We start from the raw sequence: 14,236 nt of genomic DNA, 5'->3' as shown, positions 1-14,236 counted from the left end.
CCGTCAGCCGTCAGCCGTCAGCCGTCAGCCGTCAGCCGTCAGCCGTCAGCCGTCAGCCGTCAGCCGTCAGCCGTCAGCCGTCAGCCAGGAAGACCACTCTTTACCAACAGCATGGTTTTCTCCTCCAACAAGCAAAGGGTCTGGCCTCCTTTATAAACCATGTGACTGGGGCTTGATTGACCATCAGTTATTCAATCAAGACCAGCCACATTCCGCACATGGGTTCTGTCAGGAATGGAATGAATCCCATCCCTGCCAAATTTAACGTAACGAGAAGGGCCTTACCAGACGGTCAAGCCCTCTTATGAGGGTTCTAGTGCTGTTAGAAAACGGCTGTGTTAAAGAAAATAACATTCAAAGTTAGTTTTTGTTTTGTGATTTTATGCACTACTTTTTGTTGCTAATGAATACATTTTGTGTTTACCTACCTCTTGAAAAATGTAAAACCGTAACATTTTTTTTTTTTTTAAATTCGGAGTTGAGTGCACGTTCGTGTATTTTGTGTAAGTTTAAGTTATATTAGGTGCTAAAATGTACATTAATTAATTATTAAGCTTTAAAATATCTAGTACCCTACATGTGTTAATGCTGATTGTGCTGTTTATGAACAAGTTACTGAACAGAGCTTATTCAAAGCCTCCTGGCACGGTTAGAGAAGAGTGCCTGGGTTGTTTGAATGATCTGCTAAAATGAAGCAGCTGAAAGTAACCTGTCTGCATCTCAGTGGTTTGATTTCTACAGCTTGCCCTTCAAACTGGAGATGAGTTACTATTGCTGTTGTGGTTACTGTACTGCCACCGACAGTAAACACCATTCTTTAAACTTTATTTGCTATACTAACTTGAAACAGATAGATTAAATGTATACGACAGCGAGGAAGCAGACAGATAATGTTCAGAGTGCATGTACCAGAACAGAGATTCTCTTATAACAAGCAGAACAAAGGTAAAATACATAAAAGTATACTGAATTTACATATTTTCCGGTAGACTGATTTAGAACAGAGATTCCGAATGAGAGATTAGGGACATCATATTGACCAATCAGGTTAAAGGGAATATCTGTTCTATTTAGTTGTAATGGGCAATCACGGAGCGAGGTGCAATATACAGTGTGCTGTGGCAGAGGAGAGGCTGTGCTGGTTTAAGCTACCTGTCTGGTAACATATAATGCACACTGTTATCCTCAATGCATTCATCATCTGATCCATCACTGCTGCAGGAACTATGCCTAGATGAGGATGTAACACTACCTACAGTAGAAGGATGCCTGCAAGCTGGAAAACAAAACAACATGTGGGCTTTATCCTGGCATAGCCAAGCGGCCTCCTTTCCCTCTTTGCAACAGCATGATGCCTTTCACATATCTTCTATCTACTGTACTCCTGAGCGATTTCCCTGCACTACACTGTTATCATCTAGACCTGCCTTGTTTTCATGCATTTTGCAGGCCTACAGTAAAATCAATTCAAGAAATCAAAAAAACATTGAAAATGATATTCTCTCTTCCATTGAAAATTACATTCTCTATTCAATGGTATTAACAAACTGGCTTTGCTTATCCTGTTACTTTGTATTTAGAATTAGTGTGTTTCTGATCTTGACATCGTATACTGCATGGCAAAAAAACTACAACAACATGGTCAAAAGTGGTTAAAGTGTACCAATATAATGCATGTTTAAAACCAAACAAAAATCATACAAAACCGATACAGAATCATCCACAGACTATTTGGTCATACAGATTTGCTCTTAAATACATTCACATTGGATTACATATACAGTACAGTTTATAAAAGACATTTACATGATTCAATTTGACATGTTAGACTTGCACTCACAAGGACAAACATTTTTATAAGGCTCCCTTTTACTAAACAATAGTAAACATTTATGTTCCCCAAACAAAAGTAGAAAGTACATACAGGCGGAAAAACTAGACAATTGAAGTAAACTGAACATGTGTCAGTGATCCACTATAGCTATGTCAGCTGTGTGAGATGTGTGTGCAACTATTCAGCAACAACAACAGGTAAGCAGAAGGATCTCAGTGACTTCATAAGAGTCTTGATCATGAGTACACATGTAATCAGCTGGCAGTAGCTGTATAGGGCAATGCATCAGTAATACTTTAAAAAGCAATCAGGATTAAAAAACAAAAGAGTCTATTGCAATCTGGATCCCATGAGAAATATATCATTATTTGGTTTTATTTTCTTCTTTTTTTTTTTTGGCAAGATAAAATAAGGTTCACAATGTTATAAAACAAGTGTCTTCAATTGCACTTATTCCCTCTGAATTACTATCCATGCCATTCAAACATTCTTCATCTGTTGGTCTGTAATAATAAAAAAAAAATGTAAATGTATTAAATTTGTTAAGAAGGTACAGGGTATTTTTGTACTTGTAGGGTTGCCATGTTAAATAGGAGTTCATTGGCAAGGGTACCCATCAAATTCCCAAGGGGAAACAGATCATTCATTTTTCAAATCAAGCTCTCCACAGGTGAGGGTCATTGGTGCTAATTGGGTTCATTTTTCATTCCAAGTGAAACAAGTGTGGAAACAGCTGCTTGGGTTTGTGTGGTTCGCTGTTCTCCACAGTCCCCACAAACCCAAGCAGCTGTCTCTTCACTTGTTACACTTGCAATGGAGAATTAGCTCAATCAACACCAGTGACCCCCATCTGATTAGCAATGCCTGATTTCTGTGGCGAGCGCAATCAGAATGCAGCACTGGAATTAAACATGTATCATGCACCCACCCCAAGTCATTACTTCTGCAGCAGGGACAGACACACACACAGACATGGTGTTAGTGTAGATACAGATTGATGCCCTTTAATATGAGAAGTGTATCATCAAACCCTACATGCCTGGATCACTGTGACTTCACACAGCAGAATTGCACTGAAATGACACTGCACATTCGTTTATAAGTGGATGCATACACAAATACCACAATGCTCCGAGCACTGGATATGAGGGCAGCACAGTGCCACCATGTGGCAGGACTGTAGAACATCAGTGTTCCTTGTGATTGGCCTCGGCAAACTCTATTGAAAAGGTAGGTGACCTTTGTACAGAATTAGGAAACAAATACTGACTAGCATAACACATATGACTTATCAATGCGTATAACATTCAGAGTTAATAATAATAATAATAATAATAATAATAATAATAATAATAATAGTGCATTTCATTTGTCTGTAGGGTAGATCTGAATTTACCTGCATCTGGTGATAAATCCAGTCCAGGAAATATGTCACATTGCCATACACTCCGGGTTTGTTTCGCTGGGCACATCCATAACCCCAGCTTGTGTCTCCCATCAACCACCACAGTGAGTTCTCCTGTGTAACTAATGGTCCGCCACTGTCACCCTGGAACAAATCGCAGTTTCCCTTTAAATTACACTTCAAGGTCACTTTTTACTGTTGCTAATGCCAAGGTAATGTTCCTCTTCTAGGTTGCTGCCTCCTTTCCCTTAAAAGTTTTCCATAGTGAAAACATAGCAACGAGTAATACAGCACAGTGAAAGCATAGCAATGAGTAATACAGCACCGGGAAAGCACAGCAACGAGCAATACAGCACAGGGAAGCATAGCAACGAGCAATACAGCACAGTGAAAGCATAGCAACGAGCAATACAGCACAGTGAAAGCATAGCAGCAGTGTGGAGTAGTGGTTAGGGCTCTGGACTCTTGACCGGAGGATCGTGGGTTCAATTCCCAGTGGGGACACTGCTGCTGTACCCTTGAGCAAGGTACTTTACCTAGATTGCTCCAGTAAAAACCTAACTGTATAAATGGGTAATTGTATGTAAAAATAAGGTGATATCTTGTAACAATTGTAAGTCGCCCTGGATAAGGGCGTCAGCTAAGAAATAAATAATAATAATAGCAATGAGTAATACAGCACAGTGAAAGCATAGCAAGGGGCAATACAGCACAGGGAAGCATAGCAACGAGCAATACAGCACAGTGAAAGCATAGCAATGAGTAATACAGCACAGTGAAAGCATAGCAACAAGCAATGCAGCACAATGAAAGCAAAGCAAAGCACAGTGAATGATGATAAAGCATAGGTACACATTGTAAAGAATAGCAAGGTCTGGTAAATCACATTAATAGACATGGTAGCCAGGGTAAACTATGATATATTCATAGTATAACGGTGGGAAAACATGGGAAAACACAGTGGTAAACTTGTATAAGTCTCTTATTGCACAAGCAGTTACACCAAACCCTCTCTTACCAGCAAAGATCAATCAATCAATCAATCTTTATTTTATATAGCACCTTTCATAGTGGACCACCATCACAAAGCGCTTTACAAGATGCAGTAACAAGAAAATCCATAATACTTTAAATACAAACACATGCATAATACATGATATACAGGAAAAAAAGCATAATACATTAACTACATGAAATAGTATCAGCAACACAGCAGCTAATAGCAGATATCAGGCTTAAGGAGCATGGAAAGCAAGAGAGAACAGGTGGGTCTTAAAGAGTTGATTTAAAGCGAGCGATGGTGGGAGCATCACACAAGATGGCAGGTCATCTTTTTTGTAAGCCAATAATAGAACTGGTACAGCTATTTGTAAGTGAATGCTGTGTTATTAGCTAACCCACTTCTACATGGTGGCAAACTAATCACTAGAACTGGTTAGATGAACTTGAACAAAGTAGTCTTGCGACTCTACCAAGCAGAATATGCATTTGTTACCTGACAGGAATCCACTCCACCTTGCAGAACCCCAGCGCAGATCATTGCCTTCGTTATCAACCCATTGTACACTTGGGCACTGTTACAGGTGTCCCGACCAATAGCATTGACCCGGGCCATCAGCAGATCCTCAGTAGAGGCTCCTGAAACCAAAAACAGAGCTCAAAATCATGCTATAAACGTTGAAAACAGACACAACGCGCGGAATGAACAGAAAGTAAGAATGCGTTTGTTCTGAATAATAAATGTATAAGAAATGTCCTGCCTGGCTTATTTGAGTATAGGTTACGACGCTCACATGAGGGGTGTGTGGTCGCTGGTTTGTGTCCCTCCTCCACCCTGTTACACTAGGTCCGACTTGAACCCCGGTCCTTAAAGTGAAAGGCTTGAATATATTACTGCATATATTACTAAAGATTTGAATATATTACTATACCTGCTTCTCTAGACGCTCCCCATCCAGATATCCAGTATTGACTTGAAGGAGCTGCCTGCAGACCCACATTTGGCAAACAGACTGGCTTTACAGTATCTGCAAGTAAACCAATTCCACAGTGAAACGCTGAAGCTATACCCTGGACCCCAGGGCTTCCTGAAGGGGAGCATGGGATGCATTCTCAATGCAGATCAAAATGCTTTATACAGGAGTGGAATATTGATTCAGAAAAATACTGGAATAGCAGCTGGCTGGTGTTAAACGATCATGATGATGGACTAACCCTGATTGACTCTGCTCTATCCCCAAAGCATTGCGTTCTTGAACATTACAGCATGGGTAACTGTACCGGGATTAACTACATTTCACTGGCTTCAAACCTAGTTCATGAAACGAGCGGTTAAACAGTACAACAGTACTTGCTTACTTGAGAATGCAAGATACCTGGTCAGTTTCATGAGTGCAATGTCATTGTCCTTTGTTTTGTTTCATGTTATAGACACCTTTTGGTTGCCTCTGATAATGGTTCAAGTTGGATTTGTGCAGCTCCGAATTGTTCTTATTCTTACTGTGATTGGCTGCAAAGACAACAGAGCTAGCCAGAGATTGGATGTTTGCTGGGTTGGTTTTTCTTGTGGATCGTTTCCTAGCAACTGAAGACATTGTATTCTGGGAGATGTAGTTGTTAGTGGAAGTTTTATGGGAGGCAGACAAGCTGTGCAGCAAAATAGCTATGCGTAAAAATCCGATGCAGATTTTTTTAGCGCGTAAAAACGACAGGCACGCAGCTTCCGCTGGTTCCTATTACTGACATGATGTTTTTGTAACACAGGCCTTCAGCAGGCTTTCTCAGGGGTATATAGAAGCAGAATATATCACAAAAAGCGTACTAGGGTCTGCAGGATCGAAATACGTCCATCATTTAAATCATTCAAATATTAACCTTCGTGAGTTTTCTTTCTGCATCTTTTTTACTAATAAGCCTAAAACTGATAGATCTTTGGTCTATTTAATCATTATTTAAACGGTCCGATATACTGTAAGCCTGGTACATAATAAGCCTGGCACAAATTAAATCTGGAGACATCCGCTCTTTAAATGATGCACTTTACATTATGCACTCATTTAATCTGAAGAATGCTGAACGGGTGTTGACTCAACAGGGGTTTGGACAGAGACACAATACACTATTAAATACAGTCCAGCCTGCTTCATATCACTGCAAAGGGACTGAGCAGAAACGATTACAATAAGCAGAGTGACATGATCGGGAGGTCATCAATAACCTAACAAGCCAAACAAGCCTGTGCACACTTAACCCAGCTACACTATTAATCCTACACCAAAGATCCTGAACCAGTGCCACGTTTCCACTGCAGCCACTATTGTTTAGAGTGTGCGAATATGTAATCTTATATTAGAATGCACGCCAACCCTGAGTTAATGCATTACTGGACTCTAGAGGGGTAGGCTGCATTATTTTCTTTCTCTGTTATTTGTTATTTTATATTAACTGGAATGTAGTTAAATAATACTCATGAACATAATACAATGTGTATTGGTACAATACTGTGACTGAGTTTGTGAAATGAAGTATTTTAATTACATTAATTTTGTTTTAAAAAGATGGCAATTCCGAAATGTTTCTGAAGTTTGTTTTTGCCCCATAGGAGATGAATGGTGAACCGAGCCATCTTTTACTTATTTTCTTTGATTTTCTGTTATTCAGGTATGTTGTCTTTCTGTATTTTAATTTAAAAATGTATTTTGTTTTCATGTCGGTTTCAAATGTGCCTTCTTTCGGCAGTGTCTTTGAATTTGTATTTTCTTTTAAATCGATTTAATGTAATTACTGAAATGAATGTGAATGTTAATGCATTACTGAACTATAGAGGTGAGATGAATGGTGAACCGAGCCATCTTTTGCTTATTTTCTTTCATTCTCTGTTATGCAGAGAGAGATAAATGACGCCCTCTTCCAGCATTTGATCTCCAGTGGTATCCTTTTTAACAAATCATCCAGTAACACCAACACAACGCAGATATAGGATAGCCGGAATGTGAGCGCAGGCAGGGGAACGGAGACGCAGGTTTCATCTCTTACTAGCCAAGGAGAGACGCACACAGACACTCAGAAACACACACACCTACCTGATCTCCACAGGTCCAGCTGGGTGATCATGTGACCACAAGGCTGTCTAGTACGATGTAAACACAATGTTTATACAGGACGGTGACGCAGGCTCTTTGAAGTGATATTAAAGTGGGGTGGAAATCAATTGTGTGACTGTTACATGTTAGTGATATTAAGCAGACTGTGGCATTAACCAAAGTGATATTATCAGGAGCTTCTTTACATTGACTCCCATTATATTGTGGTCAGGAAATTTCAATCCGATGATAATAAGCGGGCTGTGATATTAACCGATTGTGAGTGTAAATAAAATGAGTCTTGCTGTAGGTTTTGTTAAATGCAACGCAGGTGTAATTCGCTGATTGCCCAGCAGGTGGGTGTAGAGTGCTGAATAAAAAGGAACAGCTTACCTATGCAGCGCAGTGTGACTACTGATCCAGTTGAACACCAATTGCTGCAAATGAAGCAAGAAATAAAATAAAAAAGACTTTTGTTTTGACTGTTAGTGGAGTTTCATTTGGTTAAAGGAAAGCAGTACATTTACGTTATATTTTTACATATGTACAGTAGAATAATGAGTTTAATTTGAATTACCACATTTTTCGATAATTATTGATTGACAGAATTCCATACACGTTGACTGCTGCCAGGATATTCTCAAAAGGTCATTCAGCTCATAGCTATTTGCTTTTGTGCTCTTATCAGTAATTGCTTGAATCATTTTAGGCTTGGCTCCTTAGAAATAATATAATACTGTATTACACCACAACCAAAAATAATAATCAATACAGCAGGTTTAAATATGAATGAATGCCTAGGTTTGATTTGTACAATACTTGCCTTTGCAGTACCACGCTGTCACTATGGTGTATTACACTATGCTATGCTGGCACCATTGCACTGTGCTGTAATTCCTTTTCATGACAATCAGATTCACCCTGAGGATGTGCACCAATACCTAACCCCAATGATGTAAAACAACATGCTCTTCATTTGAATAAGTACAGAAAGACTTGCTGTGAAAACAAAAAGAATAAAACAAACCTGCTCGTCAGCATGTTTTGGAGTTTTCCTCCTGTGTTACTTAAACTGGAGTCCAGTATCATAAACACATTGGTGTTTCCACTAGAGATCCACTAGAGATTTGACTGTTTTTTTTCCAAACTGTAAGTATGTGTCTCTGTGAAACTACTTTTGCAACGCTCAAGGAAGCCCTCATCAGCTCTCCAGTCCTAGTTCCCCCTGTCTTGGACGCCTCTTTCATCCTCGTCACAGACGCCAACAACCATGGTCTGGGTGCCGTCCTCTCCCAGCGTGTCATCGTATACTACAGCCGTGCTTTTAGCAAACCAGAATACAGGTATTGTGTGACCCGCAGGGAACTACTGGCTCGTGTCGACTACACCATCCTGCACAGAGCGGGTACCCAGCACGCTAATGCCAATGCCCTATCGCGCCGTCCCTGTGCACCTGGAGGTTGTCACTACTGCCTGACCAGAGAGCAACGGGACCACGAGGGGGAGAACTGCGATGACTGCCTCATCTCCCTGTCGGCATACAAAGAGCTCTCCACAGTCTCTACCTCAGATTGGCGAGCACAACAGGATCAGGACCCAGACCTGCAACCCTTGTTTCCCTGGCTTGCGCAATGCACCCAACCCCACTGGCAAGACACTGCGACGGCTACAGCAGAGCTATTACTGGGGCCAGAGCCGCTGCGATTTGGAGGACTACTGCTGTCGCTGCGACCGGTGCGCTGCCAGGAACGGCCCCCTGGGACAGGCCCATGCCCCCCTACAACACCAGTCCGGAGCTCCCATGGAACAAGTCACCATTGATGTGCTGGGTCCCCTGCCACTCACTGAGTCTGGAAACAAGTACGTGTTGGTGGCGATGGACTACTTCAGCAAATGGCCCGAAGCATACGCACTCCCTAACCAAGAAGCCACTACCGTTGCTAACGCTTTGATAAAGGGCTTCTTTACACGCTTCGGCATACCCCAGGAGCTGCACCCGGATCAGGGTTGAGACTTCGAGAGCAGAGTGTTTGCTGAAGTCTGCCAGCGGTTAGGGATCAGGAAGACGTGTACCAGCCCCCTGCACCCACAGAGCGACGGGTTGGTGGAGTGTTTTAACCGGACCCTTGGTGCACAGCTTGCTATCACCACCAGTGTGCACCAGAAGGACTGGGACCTCCAGCTTCCGCTTCTCCTGCTCGCCTGTCACAGCACAGTGCAGGAGTCGACCAGCTGCACACCAGCGCTTCTCATGCTGGGTAAGGAGCTCCAAACACCCGCTGAGCTACTCTTCGGTCGGCCGCCAGACCAGCAACATCCCCACCCTGTTCCAGAATACGCCCGCCAGCTTCAGGACTGGCTGGACACCGCACATCAGTTCTCCAGGCAGCCGGAATGCGCCAGAAGTACAATCATGATGTGCATGAGAGAGGGACAGCCTTCCAGCCTGGAGAACAAATGTGGGTTTACCGTCCCAAGAGGAGACGGGGCCGCTGCCCCAAATTTGACAGACCCTGGGCCGGCCCTTTCTTGGTCCTGGAGCAGGTAGGCGAGGTGGTCTACCGTGTCCAGTTGCCTTTCCCCGGTCGGAAAGTGCTGCTGCACCGGGATTGCTTGGCTCCCTACCTAGGCAACCAGTCAGCGAGAGCCGAGGCTGGCTCAGGCGAACTGGGGGAGAGCTGCCCCTCAACTTCCTCCACCTCTACAGCCCCAAGTTCACAGCGCCGCCCTGGGCCAGCTGCCCGGAACCGAGCGTGCCGTCACCACGGGTCCACTCCTGCCTCTGTCCCCCCTGTACCTTTCCCGCCCGGTCTATACTCTGCGCCAGAGAGAGAGGGACAATGCATGACATCACCCACCAGTCAGCCCCCAACCACTGGGGACATGCCTAGCCAATGGACCATCACCGGATGCCCTGTAAAGCAGCGCTGCTTGCCCCTTCGCTACCGGACTGAAGCAGGTTCTTCCCGAACCGTGTTGAAGTGGGGGGCAGTGTAGCGTTGGGTCTCGCGGACCCGCTGAATAGGACTTGCTGCTGTTGCAGCCTGGTTCCAACCAGGTCCGCTCTTTGCCACCTTCGGACCCTATATAAAGCTGCAACCAGCGCACTGACGGAGGGTGAGGTTGCTGAGAGAGTGACAGCAGCAAGAGCTAAAGACCATTTTTGACTAAAGCAACTGCACTTATAAGCGCCATTCCAATTCTACAATAAACGGCCTTTCCAGCACCAAAAGAATCTTTAGAAGTGTTTCCTTTCTTCCCACTGGAACCCACTACACACCGCCGCCACAATACGTAAGTGTTTATGGGTTATACAGTATCACAACAAAACCGTCACTGCCAACTGCAGGACATGCGTCGATTTAAAAATTCGGTCCACCTAATGGACTGTGCTTGTTGAATCCCTCTCATTTGAAGTGAGAGTTGTAGATAACCCCTGGGTTTAGAGGCTAAACTAAAGAAGTTCCCGATTCTGCAGCACGTATGTTATACTGTAGAGTGGAACTAGGCTCTGTACATTGTAAAGCGCTTGGCTACTGAAGTCAATGTGCTCTCTTTGCTTGTACCTGCAGTCTGTGTCTGGCCTGCCCATCTTTAAAACTTCAAATATCTGTTATTGTTATTTCATGCAAGGACATTATTGAGATTCGGATGTTCGATGTATCAAAGGTGTGTGTGTGGCAAGACTGTTGAAAACCAGATCGAAGGGCTCGATTAATTCCAGCTTGTAATTCAATTGTCAGTTTGTCCTGTAGTCCTCTTCTGGAACAGAGTGAATAACTTTCCATCTCTTTCATTTGCTAATCACCAAGAAGCGCCCACTCCTCACAGAAACGAAACTTAAAGTTGAGTTTCTATTTTAAAATGTTGTTTGGCATTGACACAAAATGTGATGACACATGGAGGTTAATTATTTGGTATCATAAGATTCGATAAACCATCTTCTGCCAAAACAAATTGCAAATTTCCCTTATCACATTTCCTTATTAGATTTCCCACGACAAGTCTTTACAACCTCACTTTGTGTTGTATTCCACCACTTCATACAACTTCACAGCATGTGACTCATACACCTCAGAATTACATTACACGTTCCCCAGAATGATTTTCATCTGGTCCACATTGTACAAACTGCAAAAACGTTTACACTTCATTTACATGGGCAATAATGACTACCTAAATGTCACCCGAAACCACATTTGTAAGTTTTGACTTTTTACAGCCCCAATTCTCTTAAAAATGTTTAATCTGAAACTTGAAATACTATCAGTTATAGACTTAGCCTTGAACTCTGAAACCTAGGATGTTGAATGATAAGGTTCCAGGTTTTGTGCTGTTGGAAAAAATCAACTGGTTAGCATGCGTGACTAACTAATCAGAGCTTAAAGTAATTGCAGCTAACAAAAAAGTTCTATAAAAAGTCTGTGCCACGCCTTTATGCTATAGCAGACATATTTTCATTTAAAGACATGATATCTGGTCCTATGCTAAGTTAAAGCCACCGTCTTGCACTTTCTGATTAATTTCACTGGGAAAATGAAAGGTTTCAGCTATTTTTAGCACAGACTTTGTTTTTAGGTAGCAGTGCCATCATTAAAATGTATTCCCAGGCAGGTACATGATAAGAAGTAAAACATTTCCTGTTGACTGTTGTGGAAGATTTCTCAGAAGCTGTGTTGTACAAATCAGGGATGCTTTAAAGTGAAGAAAGCATATTCAAAACAATTGCTATGGGAGAGGGATGAGTTAAGGATTTATTAATAAAAACACAGTGTTATTAACAGATGACTAGAATTTGATCAAAGCCAAGCGTGCTTTGTTCAGACGCTGTCGACGCTCTATGAGAGTTCGGCGCTTCTCTGCTGCAGTTCCCTCCTTCTCCACCAGCTCATCCACCAGGTCCCTCATCTGGAGAATACTGAACATCTCTCCCTGCAGCTTGGTGACCGACTCCTGTATCTGGTGGTACTTGATAGCCATGGGCACAAGGTCCACAAGACGATCGGAAGCAATCTGTTCAGTGAGAATCAGAGAGAATTACAGGACGATACAATAATCACACAAAAGGGGGAATTCACAAAGACAATAAAACCCCTGAAATCAATGTGTGTGCCCCCCTGCGTTTCTAGAGGCTGATTGGTGCTGGTCACTTTCTCCAGCTTTGTTTGCTGAAGCAGACCCCCTGAATGTGTGTAACCCCCACAAAGATAGTAGCTCCTGAAAAACCGACACTGCGGGGACTTTCCCACTTTGTAAAACAACTTTTTAAGAACTAAATATGCCTTCAAAAAAAGAAATAAAAGTGCCAAAGTATTTAGTTTGTTGTCGACTTTCACCCTGTGTGGAGTTTTGTCTGACTGAATTTAGAAATAGTAATTAAAAATATAGTGAGAGTCAATGAGAAGTCCCCACAAATATAGAAATGCAAACGTGTGTTTGCAAGCCCCTTTGTTCAGCCGAAGTTAAGACAAATATGGAAATCAATGGTGGATTATTGAAAATAGAAGCTCTCAAGGCATCTTGTTGGCGAATACTAAAGTTTCTTTGTATGACTAGGGTGTGTGAACTATGCATCAGCTGCAGAGTCACTTACAACAACGTCTCACCCGAAAGACGGAGCACAAGGAGGTTAAGTGACTTGCTCAGGGTCACACAATGAGTCAGTGGCTGAGGTGGGATTTGAACCGGGGACCTCCTGGTTACAAGCCCCTTTTCTTTAACCACTATATTTTGTGTTTTGCTTTTGTACAAAGCATCATTTCTGTTTTTCATAAATACACTTAACTGAGCTTCTCATTAAAGGAAAAACAATTCAAAGAAAGGAAGAGTTCTACAAGTTTCAGAAGAATAGTGTTTGCAGGTTCTTTTACTGTCCGTTTATCAAAGAAGTGCTTAAGTGAGTGTAAAACATCACTGCTGGTGATAACTGTAAATAGAAACGGCTACAACAAGGGTATTCCACAATTAGATCAGATGCAGACTTTGGTAGTATGTTATTAGAGATGGCAGTGCTGATGGTAGATGTGATTGTTGTTTGAAGCTACTGGGTCAGATCATTTGGTTCTTTCATGTAGAAGTTAGTGTCAGAAAGTTGTTTTGTTGCTTCTTCTATATAAAGATCTTTACTCCAAACTACTACAGCTCCGCCTTTGTCCGCAGGTTTTATTATAGTGTTATCACGTCTCTGTATGTTCTGTAAGGCTTTCAAGTTTAAATGTTTAGTGGGTTTTTGGAAATGTATTTGACTTATTTTCTATCTCCCCTTTTATCAATAAAAAAATCTAGGGCTTGAATTACTCCTGAGGGTGGTATCCAAGTAGATTTGCTTTGTTTGTACTGCTGGAAAATATCCAAGGAATCGGAAGCAGTGTTGGATGATTGTGAAGCACCTGCCTCATTTTCATCTGTATCTGCATGAAAGTGGGCGTGTATGGTTCTTTGTCAGTTTTCGCTCCTTCAAATAAACAATTTGACACCAGGATGCCAGAAAACGCTGTTTATTCCTTACAGCACCAAAACTAAATAAACAAAAAGGAACCTAACCCAGTCTCGGGTCCCATCTAAACAGAAATGTTATTATCTAATTACAAGGCAGGCTAAGCCTGTGACCTCTTTCCAAACCAAATCATAATCCAATCTCTTTATCCAAATACCTTACTCAATGTTTTCATTTTCCAGTTTTCACAATAATAATAATAAATAATAATAATAATAATTCCACTTGTTTGCTCTCCAACTCACAAACCAAACTCCTACAATACTCCCTCTCCAAACCCCACATACACATGTCTTTTAAAACCTAACCAATTACATCATTAAACAATTACCAAAACACTAAACCAAAAAATTAACTCAGACTGGAGTCAACCCTGACTCCAGTAACCTCCGCAGGGTCCTAAGCCCCCAAAGTATTAT

The 14,236-nt window shown here is 42.0% G+C and overlaps 1 protein-coding gene across 1 annotated transcript; it reads right to left on the bottom strand.

The window, feature by feature from the left end:
- Positions 1 to 330: 330 nt before the first annotated feature.
- On the bottom strand, positions 331 to 7,359 carry LOC117406612 (transmembrane protease serine 2-like). Its single transcript, XM_059028100.1, has 5 exons — positions 7,322 to 7,359; positions 5,171 to 5,266; positions 4,735 to 4,877; positions 3,231 to 3,383; positions 331 to 2,337 (listed from the first exon to the last, which is right to left on the bottom strand). Exons 1-5 carry the CDS (start codon positions 7,350 to 7,352, stop codon positions 2,326 to 2,328), a joined length of 435 nt encoding a protein of 144 aa, XP_058884083.1. The 5' UTR covers positions 7,353 to 7,359; the 3' UTR covers positions 331 to 2,325.
- Positions 7,360 to 14,236: the final 6,877 nt, after the last annotated feature.

Source organism: Acipenser ruthenus, chromosome 8, assembly GCF_902713425.1.
Source record: "Acipenser ruthenus chromosome 8, fAciRut3.2 maternal haplotype, whole genome shotgun sequence".
Classification (NCBI taxonomy): Eukaryota; Metazoa; Chordata; class Actinopteri; order Acipenseriformes; family Acipenseridae; genus Acipenser; species Acipenser ruthenus.
This window is presented reverse-complemented; position numbering and strand designations above follow the sequence as displayed.